General features: G+C 47.5%; 1 protein-coding gene across 7 annotated transcripts in view; it reads right to left on the bottom strand.

Annotated features, from left to right (window-relative positions):
* The window catches only part of LOC140385802 (receptor-type tyrosine-protein phosphatase mu-like), an 897,711-nt gene that overhangs the window by 353,475 nt on the left and 528,331 nt on the right, over positions 1-15,905 (bottom strand). For all 7 annotated transcript variants that reach the window (XM_072468340.1, XM_072468341.1, XM_072468342.1 and 4 more), the window contains exon 10: positions 11,506-11,608. In XM_072468340.1, the coding sequence (XP_072324441.1) occupies positions 11,506-11,608 (103 nt within the window). The remainder of the gene's footprint in view (positions 1-11,505; positions 11,609-15,905) is intronic.

The raw sequence follows: 15,905 nt of genomic DNA, 5'->3' as shown, positions 1-15,905 counted from the left end.
AATGGTCTAGCTACCAACCACATTATGGCTGGGGCAGAGTACCATCCTGGTTAATAGGCTTGTCAACAAGTCTAACTGACCTTTAATTATTCATTTAGATATGGCCGGCTACTGATTTCAGCACCCACCCACCCACCTAACGTTTTATGGGCAGTCAGCTCGGGGCGTGAGCAGCGAGGTGAGCTGGACACCCAATATATTTTGTGTGCCACCCCTGTCCCCCGCCCTCCCACCACCAGCATGGGGATCGCAAATCCGTTAACTCTATTTCCCCCAGCAGATGCTTTCTGTTTTTATTTCAGATTTTGATCTGATTGAATAGCTGAACGAGTGAGGTGCAAAGATTTACAAACTGACCTTCTTGGTGTAGATTAACAGAATTATTGTAACTCTAGAGCCAGGACTGTTCCTCCACAAACCACCAGATGTTGAAGAGAAGAATATTGACATTTATTGTCATTGCTGAGATTAGCTGTTGTCATAGTAATTCAGACCATAGCAATTGTCGCTCAGTTCTCTTTGCATAGGTACAACAAAGAAAACACAACGTAATAGGCAGCGCAGAAACTCAAACACCTACATGCTAAGCTCTGTCAACGGTTCAATCGTAAAATCTGTGCGTAATTGAACAATACAAACCACAATGTCACAGTTTCTGAAGGTGGTATTCTCCCATCCGGAGCCTGTATCCCAGGTTGCTGTGGGAGGTGAGGGAGGAGATTGCAGGAGCAAAGTTTTAATTCCTTTCTGGTCACGAGTGAGATGCCAGAGGACTGGAGAACAGCTAATGTGGTCCCACTATTTCAGAAAGGTTGTAGAGATGTCGGGGAACTACAGACCAGTGAGTCTCACGCCAGAGGTAGAGAAACTATTGGAGAAAATTCTAAAGGAGAGAGCCTATTTCCACTTGGAGGGGCAAGGTTTGGTCAGGAATAGTCAGCGTGGCTTTGTCAGAGGGAGAACATGACGAACAAGTTTGATTGAGTTTTTTGAGCATGGGACCAGGTGTGTAGAAGAGAGTGGTGCAGTTGACGTAACAAAGCCTTTGGCAAGGTCCCACATGGGAGACTTATAAAGAAGGCAAATACACATGGGAAACAGGGGAACTTGCGAAAGTGGATTCAAAATTGCCTTAGCTGTGGGAGACAGAAGGTGATGACAGAAGGCTGCTTTAGTGTCTGGAAGCCAGTGTCCTGTGTCATACCACAGGGATCTGTACCGAGTACCGTATTTTTTGTCATTCATATAAACAATGTAGAGGACTATGTGGGGGGTAGAATCAGTACGTTTGTGGTTGACACAAAGATTGGCCAGGTGGTTAACTGTAAGGTTGAATGACTTAGGTTACAGGAAGATACAGACAGGATGGTCATATGGGCAGAAAAGTGGCAAATGGAATTTAACCCTGAGAAGTATGAAGTGATACAATTTGGAAGGAGTCATTTGATAAGGAATATTCGATGAATGGCCTGACACTGGGCAGTTCTGAGGAACAAAGGGACCTTGGAGACTTTGCCCTTCGATCTCTGAAGGCAGAAAGGCAGGTTAATAGGATGGTGAAAAAGGCATCTGGGACACTTGCCTTTATCAATCGAGGCATAGATTACAAAAGCAGGGAGGTCATGTTGGAGTTGTATAGAACTTTGGTGGGGCCACAGCTGGAGTACTGTGAGCAATTCTGGTCACCACATTATAGGAAGGATGTGATTGCATTGGAGGGGGTGCAGAGACGATTCACCAGGATATTGCCTGTAATGGAACATTTACTGTAATAATCTTTATTAGTGTCACAAGCAGGCTTACATTAACACTACAATAAACTGTGAAAATCCTCTTGTCGCCACATTCCGGCGCCTGTTTGGGTACACTGAGGGAGAATTCAGAATGTCCAATTCACATAAAAAGCAGGAGCTGGATTCTCCATTATTGGGACAATGTCCCCATGCCGGCGTCAAAACGGTAGTTTTACACCAGCAAAACTTGCATCAATGGGATACGAATTCCCAGCCCTGCAGGGGGCTAGCAGTGACCTGGAGTAGATCTCGCAGCTTTTGCTGCAGATATGGGTCCCCGCATGCTCCATGGTGGACTCGGACCGTGGAGCTGGACCCTAAAAAGGAAACCACCAGATCGGCCACGCGCCCGACACTCAACCCCTGCATAAGCATTTACCGGCCGCCTACAAGCCTCCCCCCCCCCCCACGCCCTCCGATCAGCCCGCCCCCGACCAGGGCGGCCGCGGGCTGAGTCAGCAGCTGCCACACGAGTATCCCGACTGGCTGGAGCACATTAGTTTCACGTTGTCGGGACTTCGGCCGTTGGGGGCGGTGAATGGCGGAACGGGCCTCTGGCAATGGCCCCAGGTAGGTCCCAGGTGGCGGGGCCCAAAAAAAATCGGGGAACCGCCGCCTGTCCCGATTTCGTGCGGGAAAATGGATTCTCCGCTCCCGCGCCGGCCACGGTTTCGGCGTCAGGGTGCGGAGAATCCAGCCTCAGGTCTTTCGGGATGTGTGGGAGGAAACCGGAGCACTTGGAGGAAACCCACGCAGACACAGGGAGAACGTGCAGACGCTGCACGGACAATGGACCAAGCCGGGAATCGAACCTAGGTCCCTGGGGCTGTGAAACAACATTGATAACCACTGTGCTATCGTGCTGCCTGTTATGTTATTTAAGTTATGAAGGGAGGTTGGATAGGCTTGGGTTGTTTTTGCTGGAGTAAAGAAGACTGAGGGGTGACCTAATTGAGGTGAACAAGATTATGAGGGGCATGGACAGGGTGGATGGGGAGCTGCTGTTCCCCTTATTTGAAGATACATAGATACATGGAAGATAGGAGGAGGAGGAGGCCGCCTTTTGGCCCTTCGAGCCTGCTTCGCCATTTATCACGATCATGGCTGATCATCCAACTCAACAGCCCAATCCTGCTTTCTCCCCATAGCCTTTGATCCCATTCTCCCCAAGTGCTATATCTAGCCACCACTTGAATATATTCAATGTTTTAGCATCAACTACTTCCTGTGGTCATGAATTCCACAGGCTTATCTCTGTCCAAAATGGTTTACCCTGAATCCTCAGACTGTGACACCTGGGGCGGAATTCTCCCATCCTGCGGCTGAGTGTCCACGCCGTCGTAAACGCCGTCGTGTTTTATGACGGCGTGAATGGGCCGCACCCCACGTCTAATTCTGGCCCCTACAGGGAGCCAACATGGCGCTGGAGCGGTTCGCGCCGCTCCAGCTGCAGATCCCGGCGCGAACTGTGCGCCGCGAGATCCGCGCATGCGCAGTTGCACAGGCGCCAATGAGGACATGCGCAGTGGCACCAGCGCCAACACGCGCATGCGCAGTGGCCTCCTACAACGTGCCGGCCCCGACGCAATATGGCGCAGGACGCGTAGGAAAGGAGGCCTCCAGCCAGAGAGGCCAGCCCGCGGGCCAGGCCACATCGGAGGCCCCCCGTCATCTCCCCCCCCCCCCCCCGGGGTCGGACCCCTCTACCCCCCACAGGCCGCCACCCGACCCTTACACGCCGAGGTCCCGCCGGCTCAGAGCAGGTTAGAGCGGCGCCAGTGGGACTCGGCTCTTTTCCTACGGCTGCTTGGCCCACCTGGGTCGGAGAATCGGCAGGCCGGCCGCGTAGAGCGGCCCGCGACCGGCGCCGCGCCAACCACCCGTCGCGTTAACATCTTATAAGTCTCTATGAGATCCCCCTCTTACTTCAGAACTCCAGTGAGAACAATCCCAACCTAGTCAATCTCTCCTCATATGACAGTCCCGCCATCCCTGGAATCAGTCTGGTAAACCTAGGGTCAGTTACAGGGGGACACAAATTCAAGGTGAGGGGTGGGAGGTTTAGGAGGGATTTCAGGAAAAGCCTTTTTACCCAGAGGGTGGTGATGGTCTAGAACACACTGTATGGGAGGGTGGTCGAGGCAGCTGCCTCACATCCTTTAAAAAGTACCTGGCACATCATAACATTCAAGGCTATGGTCCAAGTGATGGCAAATGTGATTAGGTAGACAGGTCAGGTGTCTTTCATGATGGACCAAAGGGCTTCTTCTTCACTTTATTATTCAGTGATTCTGTGAAACTACCTGAATCACAGGAAATGAGTGAAGTTTGGGAGGTTTTAATTATAATGGTCACGAAGAGTCCACTGTCAGTCCAATGCTCCCTTTTTCTTTAAAGGGCAATTTAGCGACGCCAAGCAACCTAACCTGCACATCTTTGGGTAGAGTGGGTGAAACCCACGTAGACATGGGGAGAATGTGCAAACTCCACACGGACAGTGACCCAGGCCCGGGTCCTCAGCATCGTAGGCAGCAGTGCTAACAACTGTGCCACGTGCCGCCCAGTCCAATGCTCCCTTGCTGTAGCCTTGGCGGGTTTCCATGGGAATGAAAAGAAATTTGAACTTTTCCCAGCTCAAATATGGCCAAATCTTGTAAGGGAGGAGCAGGTCGGAGGCAGACAGTCCCTATGTCGTAAGCTTTCACTTCCTGGTTTGACAGTGGAAACCGACATTTGGTTGATTGCAGTGTGCCCGGTTGGTGTAACTCCACAGTATCCATCTTTAGGGAATCATCGGAGGATCCGGACATGAACCTACATTGATATACCACCTCCCATGACCTCACAGCCATTGAAGTATTTTTGAAGTATGGACCTGGTTGTAATAGGGACACATGATAGTTAACTATATACACAGCAAGATCCTACAAACAGTGGTAAATTAAATGAGGGCAGGATAGATGTTAGCAGATTAATTTTCTTGCAAGACTATTCTGAAATCCCTTACGTTGAACAGCGAGAAGAGCTTTGGATTAAGGATTCAGCTGAAAGTCAGTATGTCAAACGGTACCGCACTTCCTCAGTACTGCACTGATGGGTTTAGTGGGGTTCTATCGCCTATTGGGTGTAGTGTTGGTGGGAAAATCACCACGAACACCGGTTATGCCGTTTTTCAAGGATTTGGATTGGATTTGTTTATTGTCATGTGTACCGAGGTACAGTGAAAAGTATTTTTCTGCGAGCAGCTCAACAGATCATTAAGTACATAAAAAGAAAGGAAATAAAAGAAAATACATAATAGGGCAACACAAGGTACACAATGTAACGACATAAACACCGGCTTCAGGTGAAGCATACAGGATGTAGTGTTAATGAGGTCAGTCCATAAGAGGGTCGTTTCGGAGTCTGGTAACAGCGGGGAAGAAGCTGTTTATGAGTCTGTTCGTGCATGTTCTCAGACTTTTGTGTCTCTTGCCTGATAGAAGAAGTTGGAAGAGTGAGTAAGCCGGGTGGGAGGTGTCTTTGGATTATGCTGCCCGCTTTCCCCAGGCAGCGGGAGGTGTAGATGGAGTCAATGGATGGGAGGCAGGTTCGTGTGATGGACTGAGCTATTTCCACAGTTCTTCCGAGTTAAGATGTACAAGCAGGAGAAATCTCCATTGGAAAGTCACCCGAGTGGTGCTTTAATCCATGGTCTTCTGCCTCAGAGGAAAGACCTTTGATCTTTTCCCTTCTTTATTCCCTCAAGGCGAGTGCTGATCAATAAACCAGCAGCGATGATTTCCTTCGGAATGCTTAAGCAGTAGAACCAAAGTTGCATTGTAAGAATGTAACAAGATCGATTTTTTTTTAAAAGCTGTTCTCCGGTAAGAGTGGTATAAAAATAAAGTGGGATGAATTTTAAAGGTGAGAAGAAATGGATCTCAAAAAGAACCAATTTTCTGTGAGATTCACAATGAATGTGATTGTCAGTATTTTTGTAAGCACCTCCTGCAGCATAGAAAAATGACAAGAAGAATGAAGTTTTAATAAAGTTTTGACCGGTACCATGCAATAGCCCCGAGGCATATTTTTGTTGCCATGTGAAGAGTTGTATTGTGCATGAGGGATTGAAGAGATGGGGAGGTTGAAGATTTGGTATTTTTTTGATTCATTCTTGGGATGAGAGCATTGCTAAAGTCATCATTAATTGTCCATCCATAATTACTCTTGAGAAAGTGGTGGTGAGCTTGATACAACTGAGTGCTTTGCTTGGTTGTTTTAAGAGGACAGCTGAGAGATGGCAGATGGAGTTTAACCTGGACAAATGTGAGGTAATGCATTTTGGAAGGGCTAATGCAGGTAGGGAATATACAGTGAATGGTAGAACCCTCAAGAGTATTGAAAGTCAAAGAGATCTAGGAGTACAGGTCCACAGATCACTGAAAGGGGCTACACAGGTGGAGAAGGTAGTCAAGAAGGCATACGGCATGCTTGCCTTCATTGGCCGGGGCATTGAGTATAAGAATTGGCAAGTCATGTTGCAGCTGTATAGAACCTTAGTTAGGCCACACTTGGAGTATAGTGTTCAATTCTGGTCGCCACACTACCAGAAGGATGTGGAGGCTTTAGAGAGGGTGCAGAAGAGATTTACCAGAATGTTGCCTGGTATGGAGGGCATAAGCTATGAGGAGCGATTGAATAAACTCGGTTTGTTCTCACTGGAACGAAGGAGGTTGAGGGGCGACCTGATAGAGGTATACAAAATTATGAGGGGCATAGACAGAGTGGATAGTCAGAGGCTTTTCCCCAGGGTAGAGGGGTCAATTACTAGGGGGCATAGGTTTAAGGTGAGAGGGGCAAAGTTTAGAGTAGATGTACGAGGCAAGTTTTTTACGCAGAGGGTAGTGGGTGCCTGGAACTCACTACCGGAGGAGGTAGTGGAGGCAGGGACGATAGGGACATTTAAGGGGCATCTTGACAAATATATGAATAGGATGGGAATAGAAGGATACGGACCCAGGAAGTGTAGAAGATTGTAGTTTAGTCGGGCAGTATGGTCGGCACGGGCTTGGAGGGCCGAAGGGCCTGTTCCTGTGCTGTACATTTCTTTGTTCTTTGTTCTTTGTTAGTTAATCATATTGCTGTGGGTCTGAGAGCCAGGCTCAGGTAAGGACAGCAGCTTTCGTCCCCTGAAATACATTTAAGAACCAGATGCGTTTTTACAACAATTCAGTAGTTTGTGATCGGTGTTAATGAAACTATGAACATACATACAAACATAAGAATTAGGAGCAGGAGTAGGCCATTCGGTCCCTCGCGCCTGCTCGCCATTCGATTAGATCACGACAGATCTGATGGTGACCTCATCCCCACATCCCCCCTTGTTAATGAAGAATCTATCTCGCTCTGCCTTAAAAATAGTCAAAGACTCTGCTTCCACTGCCTTTTGAGGAAGAGAGTTCCAGAGATTCACGGCACACTGAGAGAAAAACTTCTCCTAATCTCCGTCTTAAATGAGCGACCCCTAATTTTTAAACGACAATCCCTCGTTCTAGATTCTCCACCAAGAGGAAACATCCACATCCGCCCTGCAGGTGGAGTTTCCACATCGTAAACAAATAAATAAAACATTGTCATGTGGCCCTCCACCGCTATTTTAGATAATATTTGCTTCCTGTCCACCTGCCTACTGAACATTGAATTGGAAAGGATGCTTCCCAAATATCAGTCACCTCCAGGGACATTATTATATCTAAAAATATAATTTAGTCAACAGGCGCTAATGCTCGAAACAACAACCCGTAACGCCACTCGGCTGCTCCACATAGGTTCCATAGAATCCCTGCAGTGCAGAAGGAGGCCATTCGGTCCATCGGGTCTGCACCGACCCTCTGAAAGGGCACCCTACCTTGACCCAATCCCCCGCCTTATACCTGTAACCTACATATCTACCTAACCTACATATCTTTGGATACTAAGGGGCAATTTAACATGGCCAATCCACCTAACCTGCACATCTGTGGACACTAAGGGGCAATTTAACATGGCCAATCCACCTAACCTGCACATCTGTGGACACTAAGGGGTAATTTAACATGGCCAATCCACCTAACCTGCACATCTGTGGACACTAAGGGGCAATTTAACATGGCCAATCCACCTAACCTGCACATCTGTGGACACTAAGGGGTAATTTAACGTGGCCAATCCACCTAACCTGCACATCTGTGGACACTAAGGGGCAATTTAACATGGCCAATCCACCTAACCTGCACATTTGGACAGTGGGAAGAAACTGGAGCACCTGAAGGGAAACCCACATGGACACGGGAAGAATGTGCAAACTCCGCACAGAGAGTCACACAAGGCCGGAATTGAACCAGAGTCCCTGGTGCTGTGAAGCAGCAGTGCCGCTGGAGGCCAGTGTGGAAAACAGTTTCATCCTGCTAATCGGATGCAAATGAAGGCCAGGCCAGAATGTACCCCCCCACACCCGATCCTCTGCAATGCTGATGGGAAACCACAGCCGGAAAAGACGTCTGCAACAAGGTAGCGTGCAGATGTTGGGACTCACTTGAACAATGTCTGGTGCTACCTCCGGAGTTTGTAATGGAGACCGTCATCAACGCTGGACCCCAGAACACCATAGCAGTGGGTAGGGGGCCTGGAGGGGGGAGGGCATCTAAGGCGGATCTTCTAGATTAAGCATCCTGGAGGAGATCCATCATCCCTGGAGCCTCAGTTTCTGTCTGTTTTCTCAGGAAGTCCATCTTCAGTTTCTGGATGGCCATCTTCTTTCTTCAATAATGGGTCAGTGATGTTGGGTGCATTTTCAATATGGCGGCGACTACACGCTCTCTGGACTGCACCGTCGTGAAATACAGCGCAAAACCCCCGGTTGCATAAATAATAAGGTTGGGCCGGATGATTTGGCATGTTTTCTCATCAGCCTTCGCAGCAGGAAACACTCTGCATCCCACCCAAGCCATGGGACTTAGTCCCAGCATGGAAGTATTCATCCCTCTGTTTTGGTTACTAAAACTTGTACTTTCAATGATATTAGGTGCAAAGAACAAAGAACAGTACAGCACAGGAACAGGCCCTTCAGCCGTCCAAGCCTGCGCCGACCATGCTGCCCGCCTAACCTAAAACCTTCTAAACTTCCGGGGTCCATAACCTTCTATTCCCATCGTATTCATGTATTTGCCAAGATGCCTTTTTTACATTGCTATCATACCTGCTTCCACCACCTTCTCCGGCAGTGAGTTCCAGGCACTTAACGTCCCTCGCACATCTCCTCTAAACTTTGCCCTTCGCTCCTTAAACCGATGTCCCCTAGTAATTGACTTTTCCACCCTGGGAAAAAGCTTCTGACTATCCCCTCTGTCCATGCCCCTCATAATTTTGGAAATTTCTATCTGGTTGCCCCTCAACCTCCGTCGTTCCAGTGGAAACAATCCGAGTTTAGCCACCTCTCCTCATAGCTAATACCCTCCAGACTACGCAACATCCTCGTAAACCTCTTTTCTACTCTTCTGCAAGGTTGTAAAGATTTGAAATAGGATGAAGAGCAGCAAAACAACCCTGCTACTTCCACGTCAGAAACACGGGGCGAGGCTTTCTCGGATATCGGTAAAGGTCGACGTCGGGCAGGAAAAGCGGCATTAAGGCCAACAACGACAACAGCATCTTTTTCCGCCATATACTGCGGTACCAATCACCATTTGTTGATGTACTTTGTCAATTATTCTTTTTGTCTACTGTGTACGTACTGTGTACGTTCCGTTGGCCGCAGAAAAATGCTTTTCGGTGCATGTGACAAGAAATCAATCAATCAATCAGTTCATTAAAAAAACTGCAGTCATGCATTCCATCATGTATTTCTGACAGATGGCCCCTGATTCACCTGCCTGGCCATCCAATGCACAGCTAACACACCTGGAAACAATCTTCACCCAGGTGCAGCCCCTTGGCACAAGCTCACATTTCCCTGGCATTACCCTGGCCCGCCTGGCACTTTCATGGCCCACCCAGAACTATTCTAGCAGGAATCTCTCCCCTCTGAGTGCTGCACTGACCTATGAGCTCCCCTGGGAGTACTGTTCGCCGGGTGCTCCCAGAGTTCAGTTCTGCTCCACACCGTTCTGACATCATGTTGCCATGAATTTTGTAACTTGTGGGGGTATGAATCCGGTGTCTGGACCTGATACGGGGATAGGAATGTCCTCACCCTCCACTATTCTCACAGAGTCAGTTCAACTTTTAAAGGCCTCATGGTTCATTGATCCTAATGGCGCAACAGAGGTGTCGTGAACCACAGTCTGGATGAGGCAATCTTTTGAAAGGAAAGTTTAGAAGATCTTACTCATGCCCCCATGTAAAGATATGTCTCCCTCAAAACCCCATGATTCTTTATACCCTCCGAATCTATGGCCCTCCACCCAAATCCCATAGCCCCTCATACCCTCCGAGACAAACCACATCTACCCCCCATCTACATCTACATCTAATTGGCCACCCTTATCCTTCATGCCTAGCTATGGCACCTCCAACTACACACTGTATGGAACCAATGTCTCTATATTGATAATAGAATGTGTTTAGAAAGCTTTAAGACATTCTTGCGTTTTAGTCCTTTGTGCGATTGTTTATCTAATGCCTTTTGGGAATCCAAGTATAGCTACTGATTTCCCTTTACCTATCGACTACTTACATCCTCACAAAATTCTAATACATTTTTCAGAAAAATGTGTTGCTTTGCCTGATCATACTATAATTTTTGAAGTGCATTGTTAAAACTTCCTCAATAATAGGTTCCAGTATTTTCCGAATCTGATTAGCCAGCAGCTCTAAACACCCAGCAATGCCATGGCAGAGTCGGGAGGGGAGGCACTGGGAGTGGGGAGAGTGGAGGGAGGGAGTGGCAGTCTCGATGGCGTGGCTGAGGGGGCTGGGGCAGGGAGCACTCAGCGGTCAGGGGGTACGATCTTAGAGGGTATGCCCAATGTGGAAAGAGGCCAGCAAATCAAACACCTCGGCCCACTTTCCCACCTGAGCCAGTGTCTGGTAACATCCTGGGCCTCACCCTGTCCTTTTCCTGACCTCCTCCTGTTGGTCTCAAATTGAGATCAATTAAGGGCCTCATGAGGTGTGGAAGGGCCTCCCTAGGCCATTCCTGCCGCACTCCCCTTAAAATTGAGGCGTGGGTGGGTTGGTCGGCAGCAGGTAGGCAGCTCTAGGAATTTCACAACTCCCCCCAACTGCACCCCCCTCTCCCCCCTCAACACCCCCCCCCCCCCACTCCCCCATCCCCCACCTGTAAACACGTTAGCTGAGGCCAGCAAAATTCTTCCCTACGGATCTGGTGATTTGGTCAAGGCCTCTGGATGACGAGTCCCGTAACATAATCATCAGGTTAAGATATCCCATAATGCAGACACAAGGTTCCAGCGCAAGCTTCTTACCTTTTCAGTACCTGATGCTTTGGAAACCAAAACAGCAAGCTTGATTCAAAGCTTTGTCAAACTATAGGACAAGTTACCCAATGGGGGCACAAAAAAAGCATTAGCGTCAGTATACATGTCGCAAACATTTTGATCCACTACACTAGTTTAGCTGAAAACATTTGATGAAATCTCCCCACTTACCCCACCCATACCCACTTCAGTATTGAGTATCGAAGATAGGAAACAAAGACAAATCTGAACCACTGTCATCTGAATTAAACTACCTGACAGGGGCTCCTCTGCTCTGGGCAGGCTTCAGCAGAACAGTCACCGTGCTGTCAGTCTGATTCAGTGGTGCATCATAATCATACGCTGGCATGGATGGTGCTACAAAAGAGGACAACAAGATATTGTTAAGTCTTTTTGCTATGGAATTTTCTCAAATGCAGAATGTAAAAAGCAGCTCATCGACATTCTCATTTTTTTCACCTCGATATAGTACAATCAGGACTGGACCTAATGCAAACCTGCATGCAGTGACTTTGCAATTACAATCCCCATACCTGCGACGGTGGATATAGGACCGTTCACATAAAAGAAACAGGGAAGCTGGAAATACCGGGAAATTATATATTAAAGACGAGAAGATGAGATGCCATCAACTGAAAGTTGTTACAAACTGCTGGGATTTGAAATATTCTGTAATCTGCTAGGGTTCTCAATATCATGTGAATCTTCCGAACATGCTTCAGAGAGTGCTGCATGGTGGTGTCTTCTACTCAATGACAGAATTCAAGTTTCGAGATGCCATTATAGATTTTAAGTGGAAAGGGCCTTAGTGATTTAAAGTCAGGTTGGAGTAATTTGTCACAGCAGCATAAAAACACACTCCTTGCTAAATATTCGCAATTTCAGGCACCAAAACCAATTGTTATTCTCTGTAACACATTACGAGCTAATGGATATTCCCTGTAACATGTTCCAGTCCAATGGTTATTCTCTATAACACACCCTTCAAAGCGACTGGTATTCTCTGTAACACTCTAATAGTTATCTGAGATTGTCAGCCTCTGTTATTCTCCTCACAGCACACGCTCTGTACTGTAAAATTGATGGCAATGGGTTAATAAGAGTTTACTGTAATATTCGGATTGCTTTCTTTTAACTCGTTTTGCCCAGTTAGGAAAATCCAAGTAAATATTGTCAAGACAACATAGAACATACAGTGCAGAAGGAGGCCATTTGGCCCATCGAGTCTGCACCGACCCACTTAAGCCTTCACTTCCACCCTATCCCCGCAACCCAATAACCCCTCCTAACCTTTTTTGGACACTAGGGGCAATTTAGCATGGCCAATCCACCTAACCTGCACGCCTTTGGACTGTGGGTGGAAACCGGAGCCCCGGAGGAAACCACGCAGACAAGGGAAGAATGTGCAGACTCCGCACAGACAGTGACCCAGTAGGGAATCGAACCTGGGACCCTGGCGCTGTGAAGACACGGTGCTAACCACTATGATACCATGCTGCCCAAATTTGCAACACTGAAGATGCTTCATCAGTAAAAACTGAATAAGTAACTGAACAGTTATTAATTAAGGGAACGAATCATTATCTACTATACTTGTACACCTCTACAACTTAACTACTGCATTGTATGACTTCAACTGAATTATTTCGTAGGAGCGAAGCTATCTTGACAGCTATGGATCCAAGTTGCAAAATAGAAATTGCCAAATGAATGAATAATTGTAGCCACTTAATCGCTGATCCACTGTGTTGGATAAGGGACTGCCCAGGTTATGTTTCATTTTTATAAACATCCTCCCTTGAAACAGTGTAAAAAAAGACTGATGTGAATTTGCCAAGATGATGGACTATCAGTATTCCAGCCATACTTTAAATAAACATGATTACTGCAGTCAAAACTCCACCATTGTCTGCAGTGAGCCACAAATGAAATTGTTCGTGAACGGGGAAAAAAAAAAAACTTTTTTTTTCTAGGCCAGCTCATGTTCTCGCGCCTTTTAGACCTTATTTTGCCCATGGGTTTGCCCTGCCATTCAATGAGATCACGGCTCATCTGGGGCTGGATTCTTCTGTTCCTCAGCCGTGTGTTTCTTGGCAGCACGCAGGATTTCACACTCCCGCTGCTCGTCAATGGAATTTCCCATTAAAGCCACCCCATGTCACTGGGAGTCCCACAAGCGGGGATACGCTGCCGGCAGGAAGAGTGAATCCCAACGCCTGGAGAATTCCAGCCCTGATCTGATAATCCTCAATTCCACTTTCCTGCCTAATCCCCATAACCTTTGATTCCTTTACTGATTGAAAATATGTCTATCTCAGCCCTGAACATACTTTTTAAAAATACATTTAGAGTAACCAATTAATTTTTTCCAATTAAGGGGCAATTTAGCGTGGCCAATCCACTACCCTGCTACCCTGTTGTGGGGTGAAACCCACGCAAACACGGGGAGAATGTGCAAACTCCATACGGACAGTGACCTAGAGCCGGGATCGAACCTGGGACCTCGGCGCCGTGAGGCAGCAGTGCTACTCACTGCGCCACCATTTTGCCCCAGCCCTGAACATACTTAATGATCCACAACCTCTACAGCTCTCTGCGGAAAAGAATTTCACAGATTCACTACCCTCTGAGAGAAGTAATTCCTCCTCATCTCTGCCTTAAATGGGCGACCCAGTACTCTGAGATTATTTCCTCTGTTCCTAAACTCTCCCACAAGGGGAAAGATCCTCTCAGAATTCACCCTGCTAAGCCGTCTGAGAATCCTCCCCCTCCGCGGCATGTTCTGCAGCGGGAAATCTGAGCTCGTCAGTGGCCAGTGGTGTGATCTCCTGGTCCTACTGTTGTCAACTGTGTTCCACCAACATGAACGGCCAGAAAATCCCACCCTCAATGTCTCAGAAGGTTGCTTCTCATTCTTCTAAACTCCAATGGGTACAGGCCCAACTTACTCATCATCTCCTCATAAGAAAATCCCTCCACACCCGAGATAAACCTAATGAACATCTCTGAACTGCCTCCAATGCCACTTGCCTGGATGAGTGCAATGCCAACAACACTCAAGAAGCCCGACACTCTCCAGGAAATAGCAGCCCACTTGATTGCTCTTCCCTCCACAAACATTCAAACCCTCCACCACCGACGAACAGTGGCAGCCGTGTGTACCATCTACAAGATGCACTGCAGTAACTCGCCAAGTTTCCTTAGACAGTACCTTCCAAACCCACGACCACTACCATCTAAAAGGACAAGAGCAGCAAATACCCGGGAACGCCACCACCTGGAGGTGCCCCTCCCAGTCTCTCATCACCCTGACTTGGAAATATATCGCCGTTTCTTTACTGTTACTGGGGAAACATCCTGGAACTCCCCCCTTTCATCACAGTGGGTGCACCTACACCTCAAGTCAGCAGCGATTCAAGAAGGCAGCTCACCACGACCTTCTGAAGGGCAACTAGGGATAGGCAATAAATGCTGGCCTTACCAGCGATGCCCAAATCCCGTAAATGAATAAAAAATAAAAAAACATTCCTTAAATAACCGGACCAAAACTCTTCTCTTCACCAGTGTTGGATAAGATTCCATAGGTTCTAGATGTTCGTGTGCCCACTTTCCATATTTGAGGCTAAGCAATAGAATATTCCAGAGACAGCTCCTGCCATGTCTGCTCCTATCCTGAATTCAATCCCCACTTGCATGCACTTTCACAGCAGGAATCACTGAATCAGAATTAGGGAGGGATCACTATTTCCCTCTGTTCTGAATCCAAAGTTTCTACATAATCTACTTTGATGACTTGTATTTTGAAGCCAATTATAAGCCTGTCAGATTCGTTGATACCGATTGAAGAGAACTGCTTCAGCATCAAGCACGGTAGTGCTTATATTGTCAGATCAGCGATCTTGGTCTGGATGCACAATGTGGTAGAACATGAGTAAAAATCCCACCATGGAATCATAGCACAAAAGGAGGCCATTCAGCCTGCCTTGCTGATGCTGGCTCTTTAGAAGACCAATCGCACTGAGTCCCACTTCCATGGCAATTTTGAGAAATTGAACTGATTTTGTTTTTATAAATTTAGTGTATCCAATTATTTTTTTCCAATTAAGGGGCAATTTAGCGTGGCCAATCCACCTACCCTGCACATCTTTGGTTGTGGGGGTGAAACCCAGGCAGACACGGTGAGAATGTGTAAACTCCACACGGAGAGTGACCCATGGCCGGGATCAAACCTGGGTCCTCAGCGCCGTGAGGCAGCAAATGCTAACCACTGCGCCACCGTGGTGCCCTGAACATGGATTCATGTTAGCGCCTAGAAATTGTCCCTTGCATTCATTGAAAACTATCACAAAGGCAAAGCCATTTAAAGCCCAAGATTAGATAAATGCAAGAGATGGAGGGGTTTCTACTCCTTCGAATCATGTTGGGTGTGCGCTGTCTGAAAGCAGGTCCTTGGCTCATTGTCTGCTGATACGTCATCCTGAGCTGTTTACTTGGCAGTTTTATGCCTGTGTATGGTTTGCCATTAGGTTCCAGCCTCATGGATGGGGCAAGGAGGCAGATCCCAAGTCTACCTCAATCAGAGCAGGAATCCCACCTGCGCTGTCGGCATTATTCTTGGCCACACACTAGCCAACTGAGTCAACTGTTCCCCACA

This window comes from Scyliorhinus torazame, chromosome 11, assembly GCF_047496885.1.
Source record: "Scyliorhinus torazame isolate Kashiwa2021f chromosome 11, sScyTor2.1, whole genome shotgun sequence".
Taxonomy (NCBI): Eukaryota; Metazoa; Chordata; class Chondrichthyes; order Carcharhiniformes; family Scyliorhinidae; genus Scyliorhinus; species Scyliorhinus torazame.
Note: the sequence above shows the minus strand (reverse complement) of the source record. Positions and strands in the feature narration are given on the sequence as shown.